The sequence below is a fragment of the Triticum aestivum genome, chromosome 6B (genome assembly GCF_018294505.1).
Source record: "Triticum aestivum cultivar Chinese Spring chromosome 6B, IWGSC CS RefSeq v2.1, whole genome shotgun sequence".
Classification (NCBI taxonomy): Eukaryota; Viridiplantae; Streptophyta; class Magnoliopsida; order Poales; family Poaceae; genus Triticum; species Triticum aestivum.
In genome coordinates, this window is record NC_057810.1 from 703,706,309 (window position 1) to 703,722,232 (window position 15,924).

The window sequence follows — 15,924 nt, forward strand, 5'->3', positions numbered from 1 at the left end:
GTAGTCCAAAGAATTTTATATAGGATTTTTAGATTCAAATAATGTTATAAATATCCTATGGTCCAAAGAGTCGTCCAGAGACTACTAAAGTTTTCTGGTAAAAGTATTAGTAAACGAAAATAAAAATAAATAGAGACCTCTTGCTTAAAAATGAATAAAAAGAAGGCCTAACCAAGTCGGGGCCACTGGTGTGAGTGACGTGTCTCCTCCTTGTTGGTGCCACGAGGAGCAACCAAAACCACCGGTGTCCATGATATCCAAAATGTCACAAAGAAAGTGCAATAGTTTTCCCTAAAAAGTGTTAGTAACATGAGCGAAAATGGAGATATTTTCCATTTTTTTCTAAGAAAAAATGAAAATGAAAATAAATCAAGCGGGTGGGAGCCACTGGTGTTGTGTGAGTGGGACATGTCTCCTCCTCGTTGGCGCGACGAGAGGCAACCAAACCACCGGTGTCCACCAGACCACCACATCCTCCCAGCCAGACTACGAGAGGAGGGGCAGCCTCCTCCGCGCCACACACCACCACTCCTCACCGCACGCACGCACGCCTGAGCCGATCGAGCAGACGCGCGCGATCCCCGCACACCTCACCGCGGACCATGGCCATCTCAGCTACCTCCAGCCTCGCTCTCCACGCGGTCCCGTCCGCCACCCGGCGCCGCATGCGCAGCGTCGTCGCCTCCGCCACGCGGTCCGACCGGCGCTCAGCCGTGCTCCTCCTGCTGTCCGCCGCGGGTGCCGGGTCGTCGTTGGCGGCGGTGGCGCCGGCCGCGAACGCCGCGGGCAGCATCGGGCTCTTCGGCATCCGGAAGAAGCTGGAGCGGGCGGAGGAGGCCGCGCGGGAGGTGGGCGAGGCCGCGGTGGAGGCCGTGGAGGCCGGCGGGGAGGCGGTGGCGGAGGCCGGGAAGGAGGTCGCCGGGGAGGGCATGCAGCTGGCCGCCGAGGCGGGGCTCGCCGGCGACGCGCTCGTGCAGGCCGGCGTGGTCGCCGGCGCCGAGGCGCTCGGGGTCCTCGTCGGCCTGTCCGTCGTCAACGGCATCCTCAAGCCCGAGGCCTAGAGGGTTGGTCGGCTCGGCCCGTAGTGATTTTGCTGGCCCATCCGGTGTTTGGGTTTAGTGCTTACAGAAAGAACTGGCGAGCATTATTTGTTCATGACTTTGTGCTGTGATATATTTTAGTATGATTTTATAGAGTGATGGATGTTCATGGTTCAACTATGTTATGTAGTATGCAACAAGATCATGCAAATTGCTTTGTAGGGAATTTGTGCTACATTAATGTATAAAGCTTACATTGTTTCATGATGCCAAGTACCTTTTCGACAACTGCCCAACACAGAAATCCTCAAATCCAGCTCCTTGATCTCGTTTCCATCTTCCCGGCGAAAGTCGTGGTTCAAAAGAACCATTCGGCAACAGAGCTCCCAGATCCCTGATCGCTGGTCTTGGGAAGGTAGCCGTTTAACAAGTTGAGCTCGATTCTGGCATGGTAGGAAGGAAAGGCAGTGGCAGAGCTTGAATGCAATGTCAGGGGGGCCAGAAGCAAAGTATACATGTTAATAGGGACTAATGAGAATACTTTATTCTAATTATGCCCCCCTAAAAAAATTCCTTCAGGAATTTGTGTTGGGCTGGGGGGGGGGGGCATAGCCCCCTCAGCTATACACATAGGTCCGCCATTAAGGAAAGGTACTTGCTTCGGTCTTTTCTTCCCTGGTACGTATCATTTTCTGTCACTTCGTGGTGGCAGCTCTTCGTAAATAATGTGAACCCCTCATTTTGCAATTCCTAGGATCGCCAAAACATCAGCTCCTCGTTTTTGCACTACAACCCGTCTTAGAATTGGGAAGCTAACTTCACGGAGCTGGCCCGTTTGGCGCAGCTTCGGCTGCTGACTTAGAGAAATCAGGAGTTGGGCGTTTGCCGAATAGGCCCTAAGAGTATGATTGGACACTCTGAAAACAGAACAACTTGTGATGGTTTGATAACAATTGTAATGGAAATGAACCAGGTGGAGCTTTTTTGGGGAAATGTGGGATATGTTGATCATATAGGTTTACAATCTATAATGATAATACAATGATAATAGATGCTACATTGGGTAGGACACCATCGTTCCAAAATGACAACATACTAACTTGCCATGATTTTGTACCCCCACCATGTGTGTTACAAGATTCACAAGGGACGTGTTTGGTTGCCTGCATACACCTCGACCAGGCCCGCGCGGGAAGGATTCAACATGTTTGGTAGCCCGCATATATTGTTGGGCCTGCATAGCACGAAACTTAAAGCACCTCTAGGTCTGGCTTGCTGGAAACACTCAGATCGGCAATTTCTTACGAGCCAGGTCGAGGCGAGCGCAAGCGAGCGGGCCCTTGCAAGAGTGGATATGGGAGGGATGCGAGGTGTTTATGTGGTGTCTTCTTCAACCTCCATTAAGCTCCTCTCTAATCTCCTCTCTTCCATGTCCCTCTAACCTACACAACGGTGCTTCGATTCGGGGTAAGCTCTACACGAAAAAGATGCACATCAATGCTACGGTTCCATTCAGGCGACCGGTTTGCAGTTTCGCCGACCGTACATGCTCAATTTCTTGTTCCCGTTTGGAGCTGTTTTGGATGAATTTTGTCAAATTCATCGCGCACGATCGATTGTTTGAAATTTCCTTTGACCAGCAGCCTAATCTCGCAGTTCCGCGCAACATTCATGTTGCAAGTTTCCTATCTCGACGATCATAGACGAGAAGATCTACATATTTCTCATGGTTGTACATATGGATATGTGTGCTGTGATTTAAGACACTGCTTAATTATTCCTCTAGCCGGCGTGGTTTCTCTAGATCTCCTCTCTCGCGTCTTGCTGTGGTAGCATCATCGTCGTCGTCGTTCATCTCGGCCTTCTCTCCATGATCCTACTGCAATTAAGCCGCCATGGCGCGCACACTGACGGGGTTCTTCTCCTCTGTTCTCTGCCACCGACGGGGTCAATCATCTTGGCCTCCTCCCGGCCTCCTCTTTCTCGTCCTACTACACTGGAGTCATTTCCGGTGTCGATCATCTCAGCTCCTCTCTCTCGTCCTACTACACTGACGATGCCATGGCGTGAGCACTGCATTTCTCCTTCTCTGTCCATTATCTTTGCACGAGCACTTCAACTAGTTCGCCGACGGGGTCGCTCGCCCATGACTTCGTGCTTGTCACGTCGGACACGGCGCCACGGTCACTATCCACCGCAGTCGCCATGGTCCGGCGCACTGAAAGTGCAATCATGCCCTTAATCATGTTTTGATGTTGATGACAACACATATGCTCGGGACTAATCATGTTTATCAAGTATATCTCAGGATTATGTTCCAAAGACCGTGTGCATGGATCATGACTAGGGACAAAAAGCATATAACTCAAGAATGGAGATACAAGATGTTGACTTCATTTATGGTTTGTTCTTGAGTATAGGGATCCCGCACTATTAAGAGGGGATCGATGGATATAGTGAAAAACTTGCTCAAAAGCTACTAACTCTATACCTTGCCTTCGGACGTTCGGTGTTCTATGGACGTCCGGTCCTTCCTGATTGCCCGGACGTCCGGACACTTCCGGACGCCCGACACTTCCACAACAGAAACATTTATACGGATGTCCGGAACCCTCCGGACGTCCGACACTTCCACAACAGAAACATTTATACGGATGTCCGGAACCCTCCGGACGTCCGACACTTTCACAACAGAAGCGTTCTTACGGATGTCCGGCCCCGCTCGGACGTCCATATCCTGTACACTGAGTTGTGGGTCACACTTTTCACAGCGATCGGTCGTCCGATGGCTGTCGGACGTCCGGACCCATTTGGGCCTCCGGACGTCCGACGTTCTCCGGATGTCCGGACCCATTTGGGCCTCCGGACGTCCGACATTCTCTGGACGTCCGGCCATCCTGCACCCCAAACGGTCACTTCTTCCCACCACCTATATATATATACCTTTCCCTTCCACGGGATAAGGTTGACCATTCACTTTGAGCCTCTCAAGAACACTCCTCACTCTCTCTCTCTCATTCATCCACACTAAATCCTAGATTCCCAAGTGTTCTAGGAGCATTTGAGAGAAGTTCTCCAATCAAGTGATAGATCCACTTCTTCCCCTTCTTTGCACCAAAGGAATTCATGACTTGAGCAAGTTTTGAGCATTTCCCCATCGTTCTTGTTACTCTTGGAGGTTGGAGACTCCTAGGCAGTAGGAGTCATTCGGAGAGGAATCGAACTTTGTGATTACCCTCGGAAAAGTTTGTGAGGGTTTGGAGACCACCCCAGGGTCTACCACTAGTGGTCGAGAAACACCTCTGCGGTGTTGTCTCAAAGGGAGAATAGGGTGAGCCTTCGTGGCGTTGGTGTGCCTTCGTGGTAACATCCACCTCTCTAACGGTGACTAGCTTCCCTCCAAGGAAGTGAACATCGGCTTACATCCTCGTCTCCCGGAGTTGCGGTTATTCCTAACCTTAACTCTCTACTTGTGGTTACTTGTCTTTTTACACTTACGTACATTATATTGTGCTTGCCTACTTATGTGTTTGTGTTATTTGTTTAGTACTTTGTGCTCACGTGCAATTGTTAGGCCCATCTTCATATTCCGCATTATTGCCTAAAAATTGCCACGTAATAATTAAAATTTGTAATTGTACCTATTCACCCCCCCCCCCTCTAGGTCCATCTCGATCCTTTCAATTGGTATCAGAGCCTCGTGCTCTATTCTTGTGGCTTAACCGCCCTAGAGCAAGATGAACCCAGATGGGACTCCCCTGGTTGTAGATCCTAAGGATAAAGGCGAGGTTTCTTCTGAAGTCAAGTCCTTTACGTCTCAGGATCTAGAACGGGCCCTTGCTAAGCAAAAAGAGGAGCATGATGCTTCTCTTGAGGCCTTGGTCCAACTGAGATTAGCCACGTTGTCCGCGGTGCTTGCACCACACTCAAGTGGTGTGGGTCCGAGGCCAACCATGCCTACATCATCACTTGGTCAACAACCTCCTAGCAATGAACACGCTAGTGTTCCTTGGCTTTATGCAAGACCTCAGGTTGAGAAACCAAGATATAATCCTCAAGGCAAACCTCCTTTACTTATTGCTACTGCCGATTTTGCCTTGTGGAAAGTTGCTATGCGGGATCATCTTCGACATGGAAACGACGAGATGCTGGAGATTATAGAGTATGGCTATCATGTGGTTGATCCAAAGAACCCCACACCAAGAGAAATATATGACAAGAACCTCAATGACACGGCAATCATGTGTATAAGGAGAGGTATGGATGAAAAGCAAAGGAGACCTTTCGTACACATCAAAAGTGCCAAGGAACTATGGGAAAGTATTATACGATCTAGGACTGGCACTTCTACCCTCCGGAGTGCTCAATATGAAATTGCCAAGGGGCAATTGCAAAATTTTTGTATGGAAAAAGGTGAAACCCCCAATCAACTCCTTGAGCGTCTAATGACTCTCACTGCGGATATTGAGTCATGTGAGTGTGACAAGACACAAGATGGATTCAATATGACTAAGAGGTTTCTTGTGGATAAGTTGCTTCATGCTCTTGCTCCATATCATCATCAAATGGTGTGGGACATAAGACAACACCATACCTTCAAGGAAATGACTACAGATGACATCATATCCACCTTCCAACTTTTTGAAGAGTCAAAGGCCAATGCCACAAAACATCTTGCCATGCATGGTTCCCCATCATCAAAAATCAATCTTGCATTGAAGGCCAAGCAAGTATGTGAAGATGAGAAAAGTGAAGAAGAAGAAGATGATGATGATGATGAAGATGGTAATGAGATTGACTCCAACGAGGGCCCTTCGTATGAAGACATGGCTCTTTTTGTGAAGAAGTTTAGCGCCGGAAAATTCAAGGGAAGATTTCAAAAGAAGAAAGTAAGAAAATGCTACAGCTGTGAAGAAACCAGTCACTTCTCCAACGAGTGCCCTTATGAAAAGAGAGAAGATAAACCAAGGTTTCCCAAGACCTTTCCCAAGAAGAAGTTGCCAAATCCTTTGAACTCCAAGCTCAAGAAGAGAGATGGAATGGCAATGGTTGCTCAAGAAGAATCTGATCCGGATGATGTTAGTGGTGTTGCCGGAGTTGCTCAAGACTCTCAAAACACGTTGAGGTTAGTAAACAAGAGTGGTGACGTGGTCACCTAGAACTACATGAAAGATTACAAGGGCAACGCTCACAAGTGCCTAATGGCAAAGGCCATGGTTGAAGAAGGAGAGGACCAAAGCTCTTCTGACAAGGTCAAGGTAACTCCACGATCAAATCCTCCCCTTTTCACACCTTCTACTCCTAGTGATGAGTACCTTGATGTGGAGGATAGCTATGAGGATGATGATCTAGATGATCCTATGATTGCTAAACTTAATAAGTTCATGTGCTCCCTCAAAGGAAAGAAACTCACTATGTTTCGTATGCTTATGGAGATGGTGAGTAAGCACACCATCACCATTAAGGAACTCAAAACCCTCGTCACCGAGGAAAAGGAAAAGTGTGAAATCCTTGAGCGGAAAGTCCAATATGAGGAAGCACGAAATGATGAACTATGCTTAAAAATTGGTGCAAATATTGATGTTCACACTAATGATCTTGCCTCCTTGAAAAAGGCTATTGACTCTTGTGGAGAGTTAATGAATGATAAAAGCAAGCTTGTGAAGTCTCATGATTCTCTATCTAAGGATTGTGAGCTTCTATCTGTGTCTCTCAAGACTAAGGAAGGAGAGCTCGCCGTTCTTAGAAAGAGTTTTGAGACGCTCAAACTTACTTATCTTTAAACTTTAGCCAAGGCTTACTCTTCCCCTATTATAAATGTTGATGCTTGTGCTACTAACTCTAGTAGTGATCTAGCATCTATTCTTGAGGAAAATCGTTTTCTCAAGGCTCAAATTGAGAAAGGTCTCATGATATGTGCTCAAGGGAAAAAGAATCTTGATGAGATTTTGAGCCAACACAATGAGGTGTTTGCCAAAGAGGGACTTGGGTTTGACCCTAGCACAAGCAAGAAGAAGACGTCCTCCCAAAAGTGCACAACTCCTCTAAACAAAACTTTTGTAAGAGAAGGGCACAAGGAGAAAGGTAAGGTTGTGAGTGGGAAGGCCACAAGGGGCATGCCCACTCTCAACAAGCCTAAAGAGTTCATGACTCCTTCCTATGTACTTCGTAAGACTAAGGATGGAGAAGTCTTTGCAAAATTTGTTGGTCCTCGAAATGCATTCCGGTTCTATGCTATTTGGGTCCCAAGACCCTTGTAACTAACTTGAGAGGTCCCATTGAAAAATGGGTGCCTCTAACCAAGTCTTAATTGTGTGTAGGTAAGCTTCTCCGGTGGAGTGAAATGGGTGATTGATAGTGGATGTACAAATCATATGACCGGAGATAGCAAATTGCTCTACGATTTCATGGAATCTATTCAACCATTCATGAGCATTATGTTTGGTGGAGGTTCAAAAGGACAGGTACTCGGGTTGGGTAAGGTGGCTATCACCAACGACATGTCTCTTGCAAATGTTATGCTTGTCCAATCCCTTAAATACCACTTGCTTTCTGTTCACCAATTGGCTTCTGTTGGTTATGATACACTCTTTGGACTAACGGATGTGAAAGTCTTTAAGAGAGATACTCTCGAAGTGGCCTTTGTTGGAGAGTTGGATGGCAACCTTTACACGGTTGATTTCTCGAAAGAGAGCACAATCCATGCAACTTGTCTAATGGCTAAGGCTGACAAGGGGTGGCTATGGCATCGCCGGCTAGCCCATGTCGGCATGAGAAATCTTCAAGATCTCTTAAAGGGGAATCACATCCTTGGACTAACCAATGTCTCTTTTGAGAAAGATCGTGTGTGTAGTGCATGCATAGCCGGGAAGCAACATCAATCGAAGCACCCACCCAAGAACATAGTATCTACTTCAAGGCCCCTAGAGCTCCTTCATGTGGATCTTTTTGGGCCTCCTTCATGGGATAGTCTTGGTGGGAAAAAGTATGGGCTTGTCATTGTTGGTGATTACTCAAGATATACATGGGTGTTCTTCCTCAAGTCCAAGGACGAAACGAAGATCACCTTCATTGATTTTGCCAAGCAAGCTCAACACAAGTTTGACAAAGAAATCCGAGCAATAAGGAGTGACAATGGCTCTGAGTTCAAGAACTATACTTTGGAAGAATTTCTTAGTGATGAAGGGATTGAGCATCAATATTCAGCTCCATACACTCCTCAGCAAAATGGTGTAGCCGAACGGAAGAACCATACACTTGTAGAGTTGGCAAGGTCCATGTTGGATGAATACAAGTCACCACATAGTTTTTGGGCTGAAACTGTCAATGCCGCGTGCCATGCATCAAACAGACTCTTCCTCCGCACTATATTGGAAAAGACTCCATATGAGCTTCTAACTAGAAACAAGCCAAATGTCAAGTACTTTCGTGTATTTGGGTGCAAATGTTTCATTCTCAACAAAAGAGAACGGTTAGGAAAATTTCAATCCAAAACAATTGAGGGTATATTTGTTGGTTATGGATCAAACTCTCACGCCTATAGAGTCTACAACAAATCCAATGGATGTGTTGTAAAAACTTGTGACGTGGTGTTTGATGAATTTAATGGCTCCCATGGGGAGCAAGTTGATCTAAGTGATGTAGGTGAAGAAGATTCGTCTCAAGACATTTTGAACATGGGTGTTGGTGCACTTCTTCCTATGGAACAAGAACCTCATGATGATGAAGAAGAAGATGGAGGTCTCACACATCATCAAACTACTTCAACATTCATACCAACACAAGTTCCTAGTGTTCAACCGATACCCTTAGCCCAAGTTGAAGAGGTTGATCAAGTCTCTCTTAATGATAATCATCAAGAACAAGATCATCATCAAGAGCAAGAACAAGAAAGTCCAATCATGGATGACGAACCTCAACAAATGCAACATGAACAAGAAGATCTTCCTCCACACGTGAATGATCCATATGTTGAAGATGTGGATGATGGACATGAAGTTGGACCTCGTGAAACCCTCACCTCCATCATGCCTCGAGTGTCCGGTCGTGTTGATGTTGACAAAATCCTCACCGGCATCTCGGAAGGTAGAGTCACTCGTAAACATTTGACAAACTTTTGTGCTCACTTCTTGTTTGTGTCTAGTATTGAGCCACTCAAGGTATAAGAGGCATTGATGGACAATGATTGGCTTGTTGCTATGCAAGAAGAGTTGAACAGTTTTGAACGCAACCAAGTGTGGTCACTAGTCAAGAGGCCATCCACCGAGCACAACGTCATTGGAACAAAATGGATTTTCAAGAACAAGCAAGATGAAAATGGTGTAATCATCCGCAACAAGGCAAGGTTAGTGGCACAAGGGTACTCACAAGTTGAAGGTTTGGACTTTGGTGAGACCTTTGCCCCGTTGCCCGTCTTAAATCCATTCGCATTTTACTTGCTTCTGCCGCTTTCAATGGTTTTACATTACATCAAATGGATGTGAAGAGTGCTTTCCTTAACGGTCCTCTACAAGAAGAAGTATATGTGTCACAACCACCCGGGTTCGTTGATCCCTTTCACAAAGACTATGTGTATAAACTTCATAAGGCTTTGTATGGCCTCAAACAAGCACCTCGTGCTTGGTATGATCATTTGAAGAAGTTTGTACTCAATGATGGTTTTGTGAGAGGGGTGATCGATCCCACTCTTTTTACTAAGAGGGAAAAGGGTGATTTGATTCTATGCCAAATCTATGTAGATGACATCATTTTTGGTTCTCCTAACATTCATTTGTGCAAGAAGTTTGCGGATTCAATGACCAAGAATTTTGAAATGTCACTCAATACGGATTTGAAGTTCTTTCTGGGATTTCAAATTCAACAATTTCAAGAAGGAATTTTCTTATCTCAAGCAAAGTACCTCAAGGATATTCTAGAAAAGTTTGGTATGTATGACGCTAGTCCATGCAAGACACCCATGCCAACCAAAATTACTCTCACTGAAGACACAAACGGTACTCCTTTCGACCCATCTACTTACCGCTCTATGATTGGTTCATTGCTTTATCTTTGTGCATCTAGACCAGACATCATGTTCAGTGTATGCATGTGTGCTAGATTTCAAGCTTTCCCTATGGAAAGTCATCATAAGGCGGTTAAGCATATTCTTAGATACCTTGTTCACACCCCAAAGTTGGGCCTCTGGTACCCCAAGGATGCTAAGTTTGATCTCATTGGGTACACAGATGCGGATTGGGCTGGAGACAAAGTGGATCGTAAGTCCACATCCGGTGCATGACAGTTTCTTGGACGATCCCTGGTGAGTTGGTCCTCGAAGAAACAAAATTGTATTGCTCTCTCTACCACAGAAGCTGAATACATTGCTGCCGCTAGTTGTGCAACTCAGTTGTTATGGATGAGGCAAACTTTGAAGGATTACGGTATCACCTATAGAAATGTGCCTCTTCTGTGTGATAATGAAAGTGCCATCAATATTGCTGAGAACCCCAAAGATCATCTCCGCACCAAACACATTGATATTAGGTATCATTTCTTGAGAGATCATGTTGAAAAGGGTGATATTCACATTGATCACATTGGTACAGATTTTCAACTAGCAGATATCTTCACCAAACCTTTAGATGAAGCAAGGTTCTGTCGACTTAGGTGTGAACTTGGTATCTTGGAGCTTGACAACATTATGTGAAATCTAGTACCCATTCATGCATGAATCTAATGTCTTGTCATGATGTAGGCATATACTTAGGGGGAGACATTCAATTCATGAATGTTCTCGCCCTACTCAATGCATAAAAGAACCAACACTCTCAAAGTATCCATGGGTCTAGACCTATGGTGCTTTAACATGATGGAGTAGTGACTATGCACTCAAAGTTCAAGTCGTTCCGTGTCATGTCATGTCTACTCAGACATTGTGGCATTAGCCACCACGTGTAGTATATGGCTATGATTGAGTAAGGTAGGGTATGAGTTACTACATAAATAAGTTTTACTGTGGACGAAAAATTGCCTTCTCCTCATCATGATCAGCACTTGCATTCTTGCCTCCTGCCAAAACTTCTGGCGTCGGACGTCCGTAGGTTCCGGACGTCCGTGTGGTATTTCACTGCCGGTCGTCCGTAAGCATCCAGACGTCCGTATATTCTTCTCTGATTACCATCGACCGGTCGTCCGGCCTCTCCGGACGTCCGTAAAATCCACTCTGGTTCCCTTAAGTTGGCCGTGGCACCGAAAATCCGGACGTCCGTAAGACTCCGGACGTCCGTCAAAAACTTTATGTTACAATCTGTCCGGTCGTCCGAAGCCGTCGGTCGTCCGTAGAATCATCTATGTCATCCTCTGCCTTCTGTTGGTCCCGACTCCGGTCGTCCGTACTCTCCCGGACGTCCGGCCCATATTGGACTCCGGTCGTCCGTAGGCTCTGGACGTCCGGACGTTTTTACTGGCCACTATATAAACTGTGCCGTAGGGTTTCTAAACTAACCACATCCTATCCACTACTTTCCCCACCATCGCCGCCATTCCTGCCGAGCGACCACTCACCGCGGCCGCCCGCCGCCGTGCCCCTCGCCGGGGCTTCTCTCCGCCGCGGATCTGCGGCTCGCCGTCCAGCCCGTCCAGCCTGGGGTTTCTCTTCTCGTCCAGCCCGTCGACCCCCTACTCCAGCTCGCCGGTCGGCTCCTCCGTGTTCTTCCTTTCAAGGTAGGGCACAACCTCCCCCCCCCTCCCTCATGCCTTCACCCTGATCTATGGAGGGGTGTTGATATGTGCTTTTCTTATCTCCTAGGTCATGATGCCTCGGTCCAAGCACTCCGCTCGCAAGCAAGTCGCCAGAGGGCCGGCTCGTCCGTCTCGTCGTGGTGGCTCCGACGACTCCCATGAGGAAGATCGCCCTCGGAAACGTGCCGCTCGTCCTCCTAGCTCGTTCAGTGATTCCTCTTCGGAGGGGTCGGACTTTGAGGATGAGCTTGAAGAGGTGGATCCGTCCCCGATGGTTGGCGTCCGCGTCGCTACACCCAAGCCAGGCACTCGTCGTCCAACCTTTCAACCTCCTCCTCCTCCGGTGCAACCCAACGGTGATGCCCGTCACATCTCAATTGAGCCTCCACTATCACTAGGCCGTCATTTTAAGCGTTTGAATGAGGTTCCCAAATCTTCATATCTTAAATTGCATCGTGATGTAGATCAATTTACTGTTGTTATGGATTCTCAGGATAGTCGCTTTCGCACAAATGTCCAAGCCGACATCTTCACCACGATTGTCATCCTTAAAGGCTTGTCACTTCATGTTTGCATTGATCTTGAGCACATTCGCACTCATCCGGAGAAATATCCGGGAGCCATTGAGCTCATTGAGTCGTCAAATCTAGCTGCTCCATTCGCTTTTCAACACGATTTTAACCACGCTGCCATCCATCAGTTCTATGCCACATGTTACTTTGCTCCTGATAACACTGTCACATGGATGACCTCTGACACTGCACTCACAGCATCTTATGCTCAGTTTGTCACTGCACTTGGATTTCCCAACACTGGGTTCAAAATCCACAAGGATGACCCCAACATCTTTTACGGCATTGCGGTCTGTGCGGATCTCCTTAGACCCATATCATCTTTGTCTACCAATGAAAAACAAAAGGGTCTAAATCAAGTCTCCATTTGGCGTTTTCCATTCAACATCATTTATCAGTGTGTCATCCGCACCATTTATCCCAAGATGGGTGACAAGGGCTCCTGCAGCAGCTACTGCATTGATCTCATGCATCGCCTCTTCACATCTCCTAAAGGGAAGATAAATGTTCCACACTTTCTATGGCATGAGATCCGCCTTGCTAGCTTCCAGCACAAGCGGGCTTTTCCTCATGCACCTTTATTCAGGCATTTATCGAGAGTGTAGCTCCCTTTCCCATTGCACGCACTCATATACATGAGAGATGGGTCATTCCAGCTCACATGGCGGCTGACCATGTTCCTCCTCCTCCCGCTACTGCTAGTCGCACTGCCACTAGTTTTCCTTCTCACGCTACCCATCCTTCTTCCAGTGCTGCCCCCTTTGGGCGCATTGCTCGTTTTCTTGGGAAGGCTCATTCAGCCATGATGAAGATGTTCACCTACCATTGCTCCCAACACCACGATGTGGTCACTCGCATGGTCACTTCCAAGAACGCTCTGAAGGCTCATCTGAGAGACTCAGGCATATATGATGTGAGTGACGATGAGCGTCTTCCTGCAGACCCCCCTTCTGATTTTGGTTTTCCCTCCGGTCCTGAGTGGGCTGATTTCTTCGACGAGGCTGGTGGCAGTGGTGTTCATGATGATGATGATGATGAGGAGGAGGATCTCTAATGCTGTTATGTCATTCCCCCTAGTTCTTTTCTTTGGATACTTGATGCCAAAGGGGGAGTAGGCTCCATATGCATGTTATTCTAGCTCATTATGTAATCAAACCTATTGTTATGGTTGTGTTTTAGCCTGTACTGAACCTGTGTTATGAGTTTGTTGAACTATGTTATGAGTTTGTTGAATCTGAGATTTGGTGAATCTATATGAAGTTTAACTCTTGATTATCGTATGTTATACTGGAGGCATCAGTTTGAGGGGGAGCCCTCATCATTTTGTTTTAGTAGTGTCTATGGTATCACTTTGAGGGGGAGCTCGCTCGATACTCATTCTTATTATGGTTATTGAGCTCCACAACAAATACTTCCGATTACTATTATGAGTATGCATATGAGTTGTCATCAACTACCAAAAAGGGGGAGATTGAAAGTGCAATCATGCCCTTAATCATATTTTGATGTTGATGACAACACATATGCTCGGGACTAATCATGTTTATCAAGTATATCTCAGGATTATGTTCCAAAGACCGTGTGCATGGATCATGACTAGGGACAAAAGCATATAACTCAAGAATGGAGATACAAGATGTTGACTTCATTTATGGTTTGTTCTTGAGTATAGGGATCCCGCACTATTAAGAGGGGATCGATGGATATAGTGAAAAACTTGCTCAAAAGCTACTATCTCTATACCTTCCCTTTGTTGGGGAACGTTGCAGAAAATTAAAAATTTTCCTACGGTTTCACCAGGATCCATCTATGAGTTCATCTAAGCAACGAGTGATAGGAGAGAGATGCATCTACATACCACTTGTAGATCGCGTGCGGAAGCGTTCAAGAGAACGGGGATGATGGAGTCGTACTCGCCGTGATCCAAATCACCGATGACCAAGTGCCGAATGGACAGCACCTCCGCGTTCAACACATGTATGGAGCGGACGACGTCTACTCCTTCTTGATCCAGCAAGGGGGAAGGAGAGGTTGAGGAAGAAGGCTCCAGCAGCAGCACGACGGCGTGGTGATGGTGGAGAGGCAGTACTCCGACAGGGCTTCGCCAAGCACTTAACGGAGGAGGAGAGGTGTTGGGGAGGGGAGGGGCTGCGCCTTGGATGTTGTGTGCAGCCCTCCCCTCGCCCCTCTATTTATAGGGGAAGGGGGAAGGGGGCCGGCCCCCTCTAGATGAGATCTAGAGGGGGGGCGGCGGCCAAGGGAGGGGGCTTGCCCCCCAAGCAAGGGGGGCGCCCCCACTAGGGTTTCCCCCCAACCCTAGGCGCATGGGCCCAAGAGGGGGGCGCCCAGCCCTCTAGGGGCTGGTTCCCAGCCCCCTACGGCCCATGAGGCCCTCCGAGAGGGGTGGCCCCTCCCGGTGGACCCCAGGAACCCCTCCGGTGGCCCCGGTACAGTACCGATATGCCCCCGAAACTTTTCGGTGACCGTATGACAACTTCCCATATATAAATCTTCACCTCCGGACCATTCCGGAACTCCTCCTGACGTCTGGGGTCTCATCCGGGACTCCGAACAACATTCGGTAATCACATACAAGTCTTCCTAATAACCCTAGCGTCATCGAACCTTAAGTGTGTAGACCCTACGGGTTCGGGAGACATGCAAACATGACCGAGACGGCTCTCCGGTCAATAACCAACAGCGGGATCTGGATACCCATGTTGGCTCCCACATGCTCCTCGATGATCTCATCGGATGAACCATGATGTCGAGGATTCAATCAACCCCGTATACAATTCCCTTTGTCAAACGGTACGTTACTTGCCCGAGACTCGATCGTGGTATCCCAATACCTCGTTCAGTCTCGTTACTGGCAAGTCACTTTACTCGTATCGTAATGCATGATCCCGTGACCAAACACTTGGTCACTTTGAGCTCATTATGATGATGCATTACTGAGTGGGCCCAGAGATACCTCTCCGTCATACGGATTGACAAATCCCAGTCTCGATCCGTGTCAACCCAACAGACACTTTCGGAGATACCTGTAGTGCACCTTTATAGTCACCCAGTTACTTGTGACGTTTGGTACACCCAAAGCACTCCTACGGTATCCGGGAGTTACACGATCTCATGGTCTAAGGAAAAGATACTTGACATTAGAAAAGCTCTAGCAAAATGAACTACACGATCTTGTGCTATGCTTACACTACTAGGGAAAAGGCTAGCAGCAGCGCGGGTTTTAGATGTGTCAGTAGTGCGGGTACTCGCGCTACTAATAAGGCGCTACAGCTAACTCATAGCAGTAGCGCGTGCGCACCCACGCTACTGCTACACAAGTGTAGTAGCAGCGCGGTTAGGTGAAGCTCGCTACTGCTAGTAGCGCTAGAGCTCTTTGGCTGGACGCGCTACTGCTACTGTGGCGCTGCTGCTAACTTTTATACACGCTACTGCTAATTTAAGTAGTTTTTTTGGCATATTTGTTTTGTATTTGAACAGGCTTTGTAGAAGAATCTTTAGCACATAGAAATGTCATCATGATACACATACAAATGCCTGCGAGACCACAAATGTAATCATAGCATGTATATACA

The 15,924-nt window shown here is 47.2% G+C and overlaps 1 protein-coding gene across 1 annotated transcript; it reads left to right on the plus strand.

Annotated features, from left to right (window-relative positions):
- Positions 1–600: 600 nt before the first annotated feature.
- Positions 601–1,304, plus strand: LOC123135015 (uncharacterized). The gene has a single exon (XM_044554148.1). It carries the CDS (start codon positions 603–605, stop codon positions 1,059–1,061), a length of 459 nt encoding a protein of 152 aa, XP_044410083.1. The 5' UTR covers positions 601–602; the 3' UTR covers positions 1,062–1,304.
- The last annotated feature ends 14,620 nt before the right edge of the window (positions 1,305–15,924 follow it).

Coding starts and splice junctions, on each gene's coding strand:
- LOC123135015 (XM_044554148.1), top strand. CDS start 603: ATGGCCATCTCAGCTACCTCCAGCCTCGCTCTCCACGCGGTCCCGTCC.